General features: G+C 42.0%; 1 protein-coding gene across 1 annotated transcript in view; it reads left to right on the forward strand.

The window, feature by feature from the left end:
• The window catches only part of dop1b (DOP1 leucine zipper like protein B), a 45,437-nt gene that overhangs the window by 17,046 nt on the left and 12,538 nt on the right, over nt 1-15,853 (forward strand). Inside the window, exons 3-20 of the mRNA XM_037686173.1 lie at nt 124-182; nt 2,407-2,596; nt 2,697-2,795; nt 3,963-4,086; nt 4,178-4,287; nt 4,778-4,889; nt 4,976-5,096; nt 5,188-5,307; nt 6,417-6,519; nt 7,033-7,269; nt 8,255-8,556; nt 8,640-9,034; nt 9,109-9,380; nt 9,472-9,624; nt 9,783-9,883; nt 12,044-12,234; nt 12,332-13,919; nt 14,032-14,131. Coding sequence (XP_037542101.1) covers nt 124-182; nt 2,407-2,596; nt 2,697-2,795; nt 3,963-4,086; nt 4,178-4,287; nt 4,778-4,889; nt 4,976-5,096; nt 5,188-5,307; nt 6,417-6,519; nt 7,033-7,269; nt 8,255-8,556; nt 8,640-9,034; nt 9,109-9,380; nt 9,472-9,624; nt 9,783-9,883; nt 12,044-12,234; nt 12,332-13,919; nt 14,032-14,131 — 4,377 coding nt within the window. The remainder of the gene's footprint in view (nt 1-123; nt 183-2,406; nt 2,597-2,696; nt 2,796-3,962; nt 4,087-4,177; nt 4,288-4,777; nt 4,890-4,975; nt 5,097-5,187; nt 5,308-6,416; nt 6,520-7,032; nt 7,270-8,254; nt 8,557-8,639; nt 9,035-9,108; nt 9,381-9,471; nt 9,625-9,782; nt 9,884-12,043; nt 12,235-12,331; nt 13,920-14,031; nt 14,132-15,853) is intronic.

Raw genomic sequence — 15,853 nt, forward strand, 5'->3', positions numbered from 1 at the left:
GGTAACCTCGCTCCACCGATGCCGCGCGCTGCTTCCTGACCGCACCACTGCCAACGCGCGCCCCTGCGGCAATCCTAGCTTAAGGCGTCGCATGAATGAGGACGCACACACATGACCCTTCAGGGCATGTCGGCTCATGTGCACCCGCTTCCCGAGCGTTACACGGAGCAGCTGCACACAACGTGAACACAACACATGAGCTGTTTCCCGCAGCATCAGTAACTCACAACGTCTTGCATGCTCGGGGACGCGCGTGTTTTTTCTCTCTCACTCAGCACGCTCCAGCTCACATCAGCATGTATGTGAGTTTCACAGCATAAATGCGTGCCCGCTTTATAGCTTATAAATGGGTGGCAATGAATGCACGCTTCCAGACGGATGGGCGAACCGTTTTCATCCGGGATTCACGCTGCAATTCAGCTCAAATCCTGGTGTGGAGGAACTCTGTGACGTTTTTTCTGTCATTTATGAACAGATCTCGTCCCCTCTAGCAGAAGCTCAGGAAATTCTGTTTTAAATGTAATTTCTAGAGTCTCAGAAGGAGAGGAAAACGCAAGGTCTCTCTCATCACTTCCTGGTCCCAATGAACTGGAAGATGAGATTTATTCTAGATTGTCAATTTCTGAGCTGTGAGAAACAACACTCCATTATACGCCCGAGCCGCTTTAATTCTGCTTTATCTGGACACCTGCTGCTGCTGAGCAGCTTGTACAGACAGGTGGCAGCAGTGCAACTCACGTGAACCGGTTGAGTGATATCAGCTGTTTTCCGTCAGCAGACCTACGTCACACACATTTAACAAGCTGTGGGGCCACTGTGGCTCTCCACACAGCAGCTCATTTAAATGTTTTTGGAGTGTCGCACGGGATCTGTGAATGTGACTCAACACTGACCTTGAGCTGCAGAATCATCAGGGTTTTTGATTCACACAAGAGAACGCTCAATGTCATTTATAATTATCGTGGAGCCACGGGACGATCCACCGCTGGGTGGACGTGCCTGCTCACAGCCTGTGGTCGTAATGCCTTTTCACCTTCTTCTCTCCCTCTGATATCACGGTTTTCTGAACCGAGCTCAGGAGGAGGGACTGGCAGCTCCTCTGTCCCAAGTGCGTGAACGCATCATGGTTCCCAGGCCTATGACATTTGTTATCAGGGCGCTCGTGGAACCTGCCGTGGAGGGAGGACGCTCTCCTCCAGGCGGGAGGAACGATCAGGAATTAATCAGAATAGGCCAGCACCTGTGGTCTGGCCACTGTGCGGATCTTTTTGAGAGGATGGATCTCTCTCAAGATGTCGTGCGTACGATTCAGTAGTCACGTGCTGCAACCACCACAGTGCTGTCCACATCAAGTGGTCAGTTTTTTCAACACTGCTGTACAGAGAAAAGCGTAGAGGCCACTTCATGTCCACTGGACGACATGCTGTCTTTTCTGCAGCAGTCTAGGGACAGAAATCTGGTGTCCAGCACGACTATTGTATGCTGCAGCCGTGTTGTCTTCTTGTCTCAAAGTTGTCAGAGACAGAACAACCTTTAATCATTCTCTGACGGAGCATTTTGTCTCAGATTGATATAGCAGCCGTGGGCCTGTTTGTGACATGAGAAACGCTCAGTGTCAATTATGCGTTTCTCTGAGCCCACGAGATGAACCACCGCTGGGGTGGATGCGTTTGCCCACAGTCCATGGCCCAAAATGCTTCTGTACGCGTTTTTCTCCACCTCCTCTGATTTACGGTTCTTGAACCGAGCTCAGGTGGAGGGATTGACAGCTCTCCTGGTGGCCCCGAACGCGTGAGCGCTGGGAACCATGGTGCGGGAGATCCTTCCTGCCCTCAGACATCAGCATCTATAACAACTCTTAATGAAACCAGGATGATGAGTTACAACATTTAATTTCCTGTTGGGATTAATAAAGTATTTTGAATTTAATTTAATTGAATTAGACTAGATTATAATCTTAGAAGAATCTTAAAGAAAATTAGAATTAGAAAATCAGTATTCAGACCTTGCAAAAGAGAAATGATTTTGATTGTGCTTCTTTTAAAGTGAACTGGTAATAAATTTTAATCATTATAATCCTTAATTTTAATTTGGACATGCATTAACCTACTGTAACATAAATTAAACATGCTCATTTACCATTTTGTGTTGAGATCAGCTATTCCCTGTCATCTTTTATTGTACAACTTGCATTGATTTACTTAGTGTTGGTTTAGACATAGAAGGAAGTGAAAAAAATAATCATAAATTGAGATTAAACTAATTTTAAACAATTTAAAATAGCTTAGTTCATACAGACTTGTATATCTCCTCAGTAAGTATAAGAACAGGATTTTGTTTTTGTTGGACAGGTGTTTTAGTGTCCGTCTGCTGATGGTCTTCACTTTTCTCTCTGCCTCTGTCCAGGACTGATGCTCTGCTGGTCAAGTTGTCTCTGTTGGTGGGTCAGCAGGTCTTCTACGGTGCCCTGTGGGGCAGCATGTTGGTCACTCCCATTGTGCGGCTGCCCGCCTCTGTTTTTATCGTAACACATTTTGACCGTATGGCACCGTTGAGTCAACAGACACACATGTTAGGCTACAGCCACTGTGGAGTGGTGAGTAATTGCATTTGTCTTCCTGCACACATGCAAACCCATAAAAATGGCATTTGTTATAGTCATGTTTGAAGTTTACAGTTATTTTGTTTGTTTTCAGATGAAGTCAGTCTGTCTTTCCCTACAAGATTCAAATGTCTTGGTGCAGAGGAACATGCTTGAAGTCCTGCTTTACTTTTTCCCCTTTGCCACATGTTTGGTAGGTATCCTAAGATGCACTGCTTTTATTATTTCTTGACATATTTAGTTTAATGTGTCCAAAGTCTCCACATGATGGACTCCACACACCACAAATGCAAAGAGAGCACCAAACCTTTCATATCAGAGGCTTAAATATGAGCGATTTCCCTTGTCATTACACAAAGATGTTAATGCAATAATAAAAAAAACTCAAGTGGTTTCCGTAGAAAGGTTTTGAATAACAATAGCTTACCTGTTCAAATAAAAAGTTTAATTCAGACTAAAGTGACAAGACCAAAATTGATCGTTTCTGTTTTAAAACGACTACAGTTTTAAAATGTTGTAGTAGTTTATGTGAACCCTATTTTATAAAATTTGTATTGATGTCCGGTTTGCATTACACTGCTGTTTACACTGAATTTTATGCTTATTAATAAGAGCAAATAGTGACAGCAGCTGCAGCATACATGGTGCAGCCTGGGCCACCTCCTGCAAATATAACGATAATAAAAGGTTTATAAAATTGTGTTTTTTAAATTTATTTAAACCTTTATTTTACCAGGAAATAAATCTGTTGAGATTATTAATCTATTTTACAAGAGATCTACAGAGAGATTTACAATCTCTTACTCATGTTTGCATGAACGACTATATAATTTTTAATTCTGGAGTTGTTTTAGGTTGGCAGCTAACTGCTTTGCGCTTGGCCCTGCTCATGTTAGCCATTAGCTTATCTATCCAATCAAAATAAAACTATTCCTTCAAATTAAAATTAATCTAAGTCCATTCTACAAAAACTAAGATGTTACATGGTCATAACGTTACTACTGAACTCTACTTTAAAAGCTCTGAATAATGTCTTTCAAGAAATCGGCTCCTTATTTTGGTCTATTATTAATAAACTGATCTGAAGGTGTAATAAATATTGGGTTATACAATACCAACTTCTCACTTTAACTAATTTGTTTATGTTAAAAAATGTAATTAAAATGTATTTTTTACAAGTTTGTAAATATACTTCTAATAAAAGGCACGGTATCAAATATGCAATATACAAAGACCAATAAATCTATAGGATTAAGTACTTTTTTGAACAAATGTGCATATTTTTCCATCAAAAATACTCATCACCCCATCTTTACCATTGTTCTTTGTCCAACTCCTGCTCTGTATGTTATCTGTGTAGGATCCAGCTGAACCTAGTATTGCTTTGAGTATCGAAGACGTGATCACCATGGTGTCTGCAGCTTTACTCACGCTCCTCAGAAGAGACATGTCCCTCAACAGACGTCTCTACGCCTGGTTACTAGGTGCTCACGATTACATTAAACATTAGTAATGAATTGCTCACTGTATTTCATTATTCTTTGTTATACTTTTCTTCCCTTTTATGTGTTCCAGGTACAGACATTAAAGGAGGAATGGTGGCGCCGCACCCCAGCCTCTCTGCCACCATCGAGGAGCACACCTCATTCTACTTCAACACCTACTCTAAAGATTTCCTTGTGAAGGTAGCTTTTTTTTTAACTACAGTTCAGTTTCGTTAAAATAAATTTTAGATAAGAAGCCTAAGTATTGTAAAGTTATAGCCATAATGATTTTACTTAACATTAAAATAGGGGAACAAGGAGAAACGTTTTTATTAATTCTGTCTTGGAGGAACCAAAACCCATTTCCAAACACGTACGGTTTACTGTGGTTTAGAAAATTCTGCAACAGTAAATATCTCTGGAAAAAAGAGAAATAAAAGCACAAGTTAAGCTTATATGTCAGGTATTTCAACAGTGTATGAATAAATGTTTGTCACTCTTTACCCCATTTGTTCATGCATATTTTATTTTTTTGGATTTGTGTATAAATGACAAATAAAAAGTAGTAGGTGACTAAAGGATGACTGAACAGCCTTAAAGAGAAGTCAAGCGTTGTCTCTTTGAACATTTTGTTCAGGTGAGTGTGTCTCCCGTTTCTTTTCTTCTGATTTGTTTCTGTTTCTGTCTTCAGGCTTTGGTTAACATCCTCAAACAGAAGGAAGCAGATGGTGATCCAGAAAGTGTGATCCGTTACCTCAAACCCTTTCGCATCATTATTAGCCTGCTTGATAAACCTGAGATAGGTAAAAACCTGTGATCAGTGCTACAAAGACTTGTTAAAAAACTGATTTTCTGAATTGGTTTCACTGATGAGATTGTTTCTGCTCAGGTCCGCCTGTCTTGAGCTGTGTGTTGTTGGAGGTGGTCCGAGCGTTTCACCGTTACTGTCTGGAGATGCTCAAGGAGGAAAATACTCCCAGCTCAAGGCTCTCGGGCAACCAGCTTTCTAGGTGAGAACAACAAATGGTTTTGTAGGTCCTTACTTGCACCTGCAACGAAGAATTTAATAAACTGACGAGGCTTTTGTTTTCCTTTTAACAGTAAGATAAAAGAAAATAAGAACGCTTCGGAGATCATAAAGACGATGAACATGCTTGTGAGCTCCACGAACAGTGAATACCTGTGGGAATACATGACTCGATGCTTCTGCTCATCTCTCAGGTATGTCGAAAATTATGCAGTAAAACTTAAAGCCTCAGAATTTTGGGGAAAAAACTAGTATACAGTGACAAGAAAATTAATTATAACAAAAATTAACAGCATATGGTGGTTTATGAATACTTTTGGAGGGTTTCATTGAAGTTTGGCTTGTGTTTTGTCGGACATTTGGCTGATAGACAAATGAACGCACAGACATAGACACTAGTGGATTTGCCCACCTTTCAAGGCGGGCAAATCAAGTTTATTTTTAGTTTGTATATTCAGGAAACAACTGGGTTTTTTTTTACTGACAGCCTTGTTGAGAAGTGATCAGTTTTTACAGCCTTACAGACTACTCGCTTAAAGGATACACCTTTTCCCATTTGTTTTGTCTTTGTTAATCCAGGTAGAAAAATGCTTTCTAGTTTTTATATTGTAAAAATATGATAATATTTATATATTTACATTATATTATGAAAAAGCACAATTTCCTCAAATGATTGGGGTGGCCAGAAGATTAATCTATGGTGACCAAGGCCACCAATGGCCACCCTGTGGCTCCTCCATTGCTCCTGGTGGTGGATAAATTGCTCGCTCCACTTGCCAGGATCTGTTGCTCTGCACTGCCTTGGACAAGAAACAACAACAAAAAACAAAAAAACCTGAACCCTTCCATCTAATTCTATACACAGTGCAACTCCTACCCACTTGAATATTTTGCACCAACAACACTAAGGTCTGCTTGTGTTCCCTTTTCAACTCCAGTCCAGAAAAACGGATAAAAAGCCCAGAGCAAAAACTACAAACACTTATTGTTCAAATCCCTCAGCGTGGGGGACATCAGCACACTGCTTGTTCTTTTTCTTTTTAGTACTGTATTACTCTTTTGTTACCCATGCCCTCTCTCTTGAAAATGTCACTTACCAGCATATATGTATTTATTTAATTAGATTTTTTTTTTATGTCATTTCACCTTTTATTCACGTCTGCCAATTTTTATTTAAAGTGTGGGTTTTTTGTTTAGTTTTACAAAGAAAGCTAAAGCTAGACACAATGTGTTTACTAACTCCCTTTGTTTGCTCTTAATAGTGAATAAACTGACGAGAATGTATGTTTTGTTTTCATGGCAGTGAAAAAACTGATCCACCTCCTGAGCAGAACTGCAGTGATCCTGCTCCCTCTGTCGCAGAAATGTCCAGCCTCATCATTTTCCTGCTCGACGTTCTTCCTTTGGTGATTAACACACATATACTCATTACTAGTTTTTTTCTACATAAATATTCCTACTGTGCCATTGAACCAATGTAATGTAAGCTATTTACCAAAATACAAAATTATCTACTGTGAATTCAAACGGCAGAACGAAAGCTTAGTGGTTAGCACTGTTGCCTCATAGCAAGAAGGTACTGGGTTCAGTCCCTGGGTTGGGCCTGGGGTCTTTCTGTATGGAGTTTGCATGTTCTCCTTGTCTTGGCGTGGGTTTTCTCCGAGTACTCCAGTTTCCTCCCACAGTCCAAAACATGCATGTTAGTCTGCCTTCAGGCCTCCCTTGCAAAACAGATCTCTGATCTCATTGGGATTTTCCTGGTTAAATAAACATTAATAAATAAAAATAACAATAAAATAAAATTGAAGAAAAACTGATGGTTTTTAGGAAGTTTGAAATGCAAATAATTATATCCAAGTCTATATCACCCTTATAGAAACCCTTTTTTTCAAACGGTATCTTCTTTGTGTTTTTAACAGGAGCTTTACGCTGACATCCAGTCACATTTCCTGCCCGATATGCTTGACACCATGCTGCAGGCACTGTGTCGCCACATGGATTCTGTTTGTATTGAAGATGTCACACAGGGGCTGCGCGCCTGCTTCAAGGTCCTGAGTAAAATCCAGATGCCTGTGGCTTACATGGAAGTTGAAGCTGGGGCGCACACAGAAAAGATGGAGTTACAGACTCCTGAGGAGGAGACCACAAAAACACAGGTGAGTTTTCTGTTTCCCATCAGTGCCACTGTAGTGGATTTTTTTTTTTTTTTTTTAAGAAAATGTTGTGTATCTCATCATTAGGGGTTGAACGACTACATAATTTTTAAACTCGACATTAACATAATAAAACTCGAGTAGAACTCGAGTACTTCATGACATCATAGGATCTAAAGATACAAAAATAAATAAATAAATAAAACCGTAAAAAAGGTCATTATTTACAAAAAAAAGACCAACAAAAAATTGGGAGCATATATTACGCTCCTACCATTTATCATACAGCAAATAAGTCACAGGAAAAACTAAACTATTAGTTTTTATTATTAAGCTGCAAACGTGAAGAAACATGCAGCACGTCAAAACCGAAGCTAAAAACAGTGGGGCGGTCGACCACCCCACACCACCGCCAGCTGTGGTGCGCATTAAGTTTAGTTTTAGAGATTAATATGTTTATAGATTTTATTATAGGTTTAGAGATTAATATTTTTTGCTTTTTGTTTGTGAAACAAGGTCAGAGGAAGCTGGTTCTGGTTCGGTCGATTGGACCCCGGTGTTACACCATATTCTGTGACCTGCAACAGTGCATGCAACACTGCCCCCTACGGTCACAAAATATGGTGTAACACCAGTTGGCAACGCGCTCCAAACAGTCAGGAAGTTGATTCATTTTCTGTTTCCTTATGGTAGTTGAACCAGATGATTCATCTTTAGTGAAATATTTCCAGACGATGCATTTCTACCTGTTTGTCAAGACTGGGCCTGCTCTGCTCCATCCGTCTGCTTGGAGGAATCCATTTTGTAACCCACGCCCAGTGCGGATCACGTGACACGTGACGCGATAATGTAACAGTGGCGTAATGACGTCACCACGAATACTCGACATGAAATTAAAAACCTCGATAGGTGTCCTAGGAATCGATGTGTAGATTACTCAAGTAGTCTGTTAAAGCCCTACTCATCATGTCATTTCTACTTTCTCTAGGATTTAGAGAATGAAGGAGAGAAAAATGGCAGTGTTAATGGTCATCAGGAAGATGACCAGGAGAGGCAAGATGGAGGAGAGGAAGACGAGCCTGCAAATGGTGTTTACCCAGCTCTGAAGTCTGAAGACAGTGGATTGGGCATCAGTGCCTCACCATCGGAGCAGCATCTCTCCCTGGGAGTGACAATAGGAGATGAGCAAAATGGGATAAACAAAACCAGTGAGGGAGTGTGGAGAAAGGGAGGTGGTGTGGACACCATGGCACAGTGTCTGCAGAACATCCTCGCCTTCATAACCACAAGGTAGACCTGGGAGGAAGGTGAAGGTGGATAATGCATAGCAGCTTTTCAATAGCATTTTCTAAAATTTTATTTTTCTGTTTCAGATACTTGATGGTGCAGGTGGAAGATGTCAGGGGACCAGATCCAGAACCCCAACATGACACAAGTCCTACCTCTGTGGAAGGAAAATCTTTGTTAGGTGGACGTGAAATTAAAGACAAACTGACTGAACTGTTTACACCAAATAAACGTAAAACCCATGCCTCCCCTGAAGCTCAGTTCCCAGCGTCCCCCACTGAAAAGAAGAAGGATCTTTTACTTGTAAGGTGCTTGGACTGGACAGCTGGTTACATGCCCCGGGGGAGGGCTGAGATCTCTGAGGCTTGTCGACAGGCCTTCGTCGCCACCTGCCACCTACTGCTGGAGAGCACCACCTTCCCTGTTTACCTCAGTGAAGAGGAGATGCTTGCTCTGCACACAGATATGTTTGGTAGCAGAGGTTAGTGGACTAATGAGTATAGTATAATGTTACATGCTACAAAGACTGATCAGACTTGTTTTTGTTTACCTCAGGCAATGATGTGGCCAGCTTACCTGTGTGGCTCAGGTCCTTGATGATTCTGTGCTGCATGTCCAGGGACCACAACATCCAACACACTGCGTTAGCTTCCCTGTTGGAGCTCATTAACCACTCCCTGTCCTTAGCGCTGGTCATTCAGGACAAGCACAGACGATATCAGAGCTCTGAGTCAAACCCTCTGAGTGGGCGGCTGCAGATGGCTACCGTGCCACCCATCAACCCAGCTCTGCTCAGCGCCATCGAGGACCGCACAGATTTTTATCAGGTCAGATTATTAAAGGGGAACCTGTTTGTGTAGAACTAAACCTGATGTATGTAATACAGTATTTAGGATGTTTGTTTGTGCTGTGATCCAGAGAGTGTCCAAGGTACTGTGGAGTCAGCTGGACACGGAGCAGAGGGAGCAGCACGTTTCCTGTGTGGATCTGTTTTACAGGCTGCACTGTTTGGCTCCATCAGCATCCATCTGTGAAGACATCATCTGCCAGGCGTTGTTGCACAATGACAAGGTTTTTAAACTCATAAATTTACTCAACTGACACGCTGAGTTCAATATTTTCCATTTTCTTCAGAATGTGTTACTTGGACAAAGACAAACAGAGGTAATAATGTAGGTAACCTGAGACGATGAGCAAATAGGCCAAATGTTTGTGTGTTTTATATTCAGGCAGTAAGGCTGGAAGCGCTGCACCGCTTCACAGTGCTGTGGCACCTGACCCGGGAAATCCAGAGCAACAGGACCATGTCTCTATGTCGCTCCTTTGATCGGTCAGTACAAGTTCAGGGCAGTATTTTATAAAATGCCTTTTGTTTTGTAATTTGTTGTTTGTAAACAGTTGTTTTATGAAGTTTATGCCCTTTAATATAAATGTAGTGTTTATGTACAATTTTGAAGTCATGCACACATTTTAAAGCAGTCAGCAGTCACCTAATGACTTAATCCTCCTGTCAGTTCCTCTGGTCAGAACTGAACTAGGAAAAAGAGCATTCAGCTTTGCCGTCCCCTCAGCCTGGAACAACTTACAGACAGATTTGAAACTATCAAGACTCATCTCGCCTAGATCCTTCATGTCAACCGTATCAGATAATGTTATCAAAAATCTGGACCATTGCAGATGTTTCTAAAACACTACTTATCAAATATACATGTCTTTGTTGACTTTTAACTCTATCTACTTCAACTGATGTCTGTTCTACATTTAATGCCTACAGAAGTCTGTCTTATCCTGATGGTTTCAAACTGTTAACATTTATTTATCGTGATAGTAGTTTCTTTTTTCTTTTGATAAATGTAAATGCTTATTGTCAATTACCCTGTGACGTGTGCTGATGACCACTTGACCAGGTCACCCTTGTGAAAGAGATCTTGATCTCAACGGGCTCTACCTGGTAAAATAAAGGTGATTGATTGATTGAAAGCTATTTCAATTTATAAAAGGTTTTGAAACCTGCTTGACATGCTTTTGGTATTCTCTGAAAATTTGTGTTGCATAAGGGCAAAATAGGAACACCTTATACCAGTGGTTCCCAACACTAGTCCCTGAGGAACACCGTCCTGCATGTTTTAGTTGTTCCTCTGCTCCAACACACCTGATGTGAATGAAAGGGTAATTAACAGGCTTCTGCTGAACTTAAATAAGTAAACCACTGAATCAGATGTGTTGGAGCAGAGAAAAAACTAAAACATGCAGAACGGTGTTCCTCAGGGACCAGTGTTGGAAACCACTGCCTTATACAAATACGGTACTTAAGTTACAGTAACATGTTACTGTCATGACTGCTCACATAAATGGCTTATACTGTTAAATGTCCAGAGGAGGGATAATGGGTATATTGGTAGAAGGATGTTAGAAATGCAGCTGCCAGGAAAAAAACAAAGAGAAGATAGATGGATGCAGTTAGAGAGGACACGGAGGTAGTTGGAGTAAGGACAGAGAATGCAGAGGACAGAGTGAGATGGAGGAGGAAGACTTGCTGTAGAGACCCTGAAGAGGTAAAAGCCGAAAGAAGACTGTTGAATGAATATGAATCATACTATAGATCACACACAAAAAAGCACAGTCTATAAAATAGAAAAACATTCCTATAAGTTTTTCCCAATTTTTCTCCTACTTGGCAAGAACTCATGGGTGAGAACTTATTAGTAAAATTGAACATATTCTAAGATTTGTCCAAAAAAAGTTCAATCTGGTCCTCTGGACATTCAAAAAAACACATCCTGTTCACATCCTGGACAGAGAGGAACGATGGTTTGAAAGAGGAGTAAAGGAGGCCATCTTTGTGAAAAGAAATCGTCCATCATTAAACAGGGGTGGAGGCCTCCGGGTTCAACTGTCCCCCTCTTACAATGCTGTGATTGCTAGTATCACTCAGCCCTCTGTGAGTAGTAAGCAGCCATCAGTGTGCTAATGATCCATTGTTAGGCTGATGGTCCTTCTTGAGCATGTGATCAGCTGGTTTTGGTTGTCAGCAGCAAACTGGTTGATCCACTCTAAGAAGGTGCTATTTAAGAGACTGAGCTGAAAACAGCACCTCAGACTGAGGAAGTCTCTTGGATGAGAGACGAAACGTTTCTAGATTTCTTTTGCTTTGTTTTGCTTTTGTTTTTTTGAATGTCCAGAGGACCAGATTGAACTTTTTTGGATTTTTCTACCTGGATTATTGAGCATGCATCAGGATATTCTAAGATTTGCTTTAATATATTTTGTAGCTCACATATAAATAAACATTTTAGGTTTTTAAAATTACTGTAAGTTTCTTTTGTAGTCATGAAGATAAATTTTGCATTACTGACTCTACTTTTTCAACATGTAGATAAAATAAAGAATAAATACACTCAGAAATGTTCAAATAAAAACATCTTTAGTATTTTTAAGATGTTATTTCTGTATTTACTACGTTTTGGTTCTGAACCTTTGTCTGTCTCAGATCTCTGTGCGTTGTGGTGGACAGCCTGAGCTCCACTGATGGCTCGATAAGCGCAGCAGCTCACTGCTGGTTGGTTAGAGCTTTGTCTCTCAATGATGTCATTCGAATCCTAGAGCCAATTCTGTTGCTGCTGCTCCATCCCTCCACTCAGCGCTGCTCCATTCAGAGCATCAAACAAAACCTCACCACTGGTAAGTTCATTCACCAGCATGTGTTGCTTGTGTTTAATTAATTATTGTCTGCTTTTTATTGTGTGCATTTTGTTAACTTGGCATAATTGTTTTAAAGTTAACCTGAAGGATTTAAACAACAGAAGTCGAAGTTCAACCAAAACTTCTCGGATGTCCTCCGACAATGCCACAGCTGATGTCACCACTTTAAATATCCTGAATGTTGTGGACCGAGAAGCTCTGTGGGCCGAGCTGGACAGTGGGCCAGAACTGGCAAAACCAACAGACACTGTAGTGATGTCAAGGAGCGAGAGTGAGAAGATGGATGAAGAGGAGTCTCGAGCGGAAGAGGAGGAGGAGCCTGAGAGTGAACACACAGAGTCGGCTGACACCAGTGGTGCCCAAGTTTCCACCGAGAACTCCAGTTCAGGCTCTGCTCTACCCAGCAGTGTAGAGGAGGGAGGGCTGGTGAACGGCCTGCGGAGGGTAGAGTCTGAGCACACCCAAGCATCTGAATCGCTGTCGAGCGAAGAAGAGGAAGATTTGGAGCTCGAGGCTATGGCCAAGTCACGTCTCTTGAGGCAGGAACGTGAGAAGAGAGATGCCATCGACTCTCTGTTCTGCCATGTGCTGCTGTATCCGGTAGCGGGAGGATGGCGCCATCTCCTCCAAGGCTTGGCGCTGCTGGACAGCCTGCTGAGGAGCAGTGCTGAGTGTCCTCTGGTGGATGCACTGTGCTCCACTTCACTGGACACGAGCTCCGCTGCACATTTAAATCTAATCTCAAATCTTCTACAGCGCCACCAGCAGGCTCAGAATGGCAAGGGATTCTATGGCTGCCTGCTCTCTCCCACATCCCCTCCATCTGTGCCCCCATCCCTACTCATTGAACTGCTGGTGTCTCTCTGCCTCCGGTTTCTGCGCTCTCACTACCCTTCTTATCTGAGCCTGACTCCTGTGGACCTGCAGGGGAACAGGGAGGTGCAGGTGAAGAGTGTGGCGGTGCTGACTCGAATAGTGAATCAGCTCTGCTGCACAGCACAAAGACAGGAAGGCAGCAAAGCCAAGCTGGAGTCCATGCACAGACTCCTCTCAAGCTGTAAAGTGCAGCACAGTGCTCTGCTTTCTCTCTCTAGATCTATGTATATCAGCCAAAGGGGAGCAGAGAAGGGATCGTCCAAAGGAGTTGAGTCGCTTGAAGAGCAAGGAGGCCTATCGGAGGAGAGTCTGATTTATTTGGGTGTAGCTGGGGGACAGGAGCAGTACCCCTTACAAATAGAATTACTAAAATTGCTCCAGGCTCTCATAGTGCTTGAATTCCACGTGTGGCCTGGTGGGGTTGTCACTGGAGCAAGCGGAGCATCTGGCCAGCCTGGAGATTCACGAGAATCCTCACCTGCAACCTCCCCTCTTGCTCGCGAGTGGCAAACTGCTGTTCTTTTCCAGCAGTCCATCAAAGCAGCTCAGTACGTGCAGAGTCACCCCATCACAGCCCAGGGCATGTTTGTTTCTGCTGCAGCCAGAGCTCTGCAGCCTCAGTATGGGTATGCCATGCACCCCCACTGGGTGTCGCTGCTGTGCTCCTCCCTGCCCTACCTGGGACGCTCGTTAGGGATAATTGTGGCTCCTCTAATCAATCAGATCTGCAGAAACCTGGATGAGCTGGTGAAGCTACACGAGCACGATGGAGGGAAAGCAAACCAGAGGTGAGTACACAAGATTTTATTGTGTATGTTTTAATTTCTTTCATGAAAGACTCATGAAAATTGTTGCTTTTTAAATACAAGATTTTATTGTTTAATTTTTATTTTTCATCAGTTTGATTGGCAGGAGGGAGAATATTGCTCCTGATTATCCGTTGACTCTGCTCGAAGGCCTGACCAGCATTACACACTTTTGCCTTTTGGACAACAAAAAGGTGAGAAATGGAGCACACAGTAATCGAGGAAACAAAATGTGAGATTTTGTTTCTTTCTAAGTACTTTCAGAAGAATACTTTTTTCTTAATAGAAATAGAAGCGTGATAATTTGTAGTAAAAAACAAGTTTCTAAAGTCAGTCAGAGTCAGAGTCAGAGTCAGAGTTTCTTTATTGTCATTCGCACCTCATGTGGTACATGTGGTGGAGCGAAATTATGTACACGGGGTCCCAGTTACATCCAACAATAAAATGTCTAAGAAAAACAGTAATAACATCTAAGATATGAACTAAGAAAAACATCAACTAAATATACACTAAGCACTCATAACATAAAACATTGAACATCAGCACAAACATGAACATGAGTCTGTGAGCAGATGTGCACGCATGAACACATCAACATTGAAACAGATCAGCAGCAACATGAAACAGATCAGCAGCAACATGATATGTTTTTTCACAGTGATTATTCTAGTTAGAGATTCATGAGTCTAACAGCCTCAGGGTAGAAGCTGTTCCTCAGTCTAGTGGTTCTACACTTAATGCTCCTTAACCTCCTTCCTGAGGGGAGTGGGGCAAAAAGTGTGTGTGCTGGGTGAGTGGGGTCCTTCATGATGCAGGTGGCCCTCTTCCTGCATCTGGAGGTGTAGATGTCTGTGATGGTGGGGAGACTGATTCCAACAGATTTCTGTGCAGCCTTCACCACTCTCTGCAAAGCTTTTCTTTCTGCAGCTGTGCAGCCTCCATGCCACACGTTGATGCTGGAGCACAGGATGCTCTCCACTGCACACCTGTAGAAGGAGGTGAGGACTGAGCTTCCCAGACCAGCTCGTCTCAGCCGTCTGAGGAAGTAGAGTCTCTGATGAGCTTTCTTGATCAGGCTGGTGGTGTTGTTGCTCCAGCTGAGGTTGTCATTCATGTGTACACCCAAGTACTTGTAGCTGGAGACCACTTCCACCGCAGATCCTCTTATGTTCAGGGGGGTGTAGGTGTTTTTGTTCCTTCTGAAGTCCACAATCATCTCCTTTGTCTTCTTCACATTGATGTGAAGGTTATTCTCTCTGCACCAGCTCTCCAGGTGTTCCACCTCTTGCCTGTAGCTGGACTCATCATTGTTTGTGATGCATCCCACCACCGCTGTATCATCTGCAAACTTTACAATGTGACAGCCTGGATGGGTAGCCGCACAATCATATGTGAGCAGAGTAAACAGAAGGGGGCTCAACACACATCCCTGAGGAGAGCCAGTGCTGAGGGTTATGGTGGAGGAGGAGAGGTTGTGGATCCTCACTAACTGTGGTCTGTTTGTTAAAAAGTCTAGTACCCAGTTGCAACCCAGTACAAAGTAAAGTGCAAACAAAATTTTAGGCATTACCAAAGTCACGAGAATTCAAGTCGTCCAAGTTTTTCAAAATAAAAACTGTTATAGAAATAATTCTGAAGTTAGCGTGATATTTTTAATCAAAGTTTAAAATATTTTACCTAATCAAAATAAAATTAAACTGAGAAAGGAAAAAATTATCAGAAAAATATAACTTGCTCATCTTTTAATAAAATATGCTTCTATCAATATTTGAAATAAACATATATGTACTTGTGTTTTCATGTGTATATTTGTCCACCTAATTCATTGCTCTACTACTTTCTAACTTAGCATGCATACAGGTCCTTCTCAAAAAATTAGCATATTGTGATAAAGGTCATTATTTTCCATAATGTAA

The sequence above is a fragment of the Nematolebias whitei genome, chromosome 13 (assembly GCF_014905685.2).
Source record: "Nematolebias whitei isolate Nwh7 chromosome 13, NemWhi1, whole genome shotgun sequence".
NCBI classification, from domain to species: Eukaryota; Metazoa; Chordata; class Actinopteri; order Cyprinodontiformes; family Rivulidae; genus Nematolebias; species Nematolebias whitei.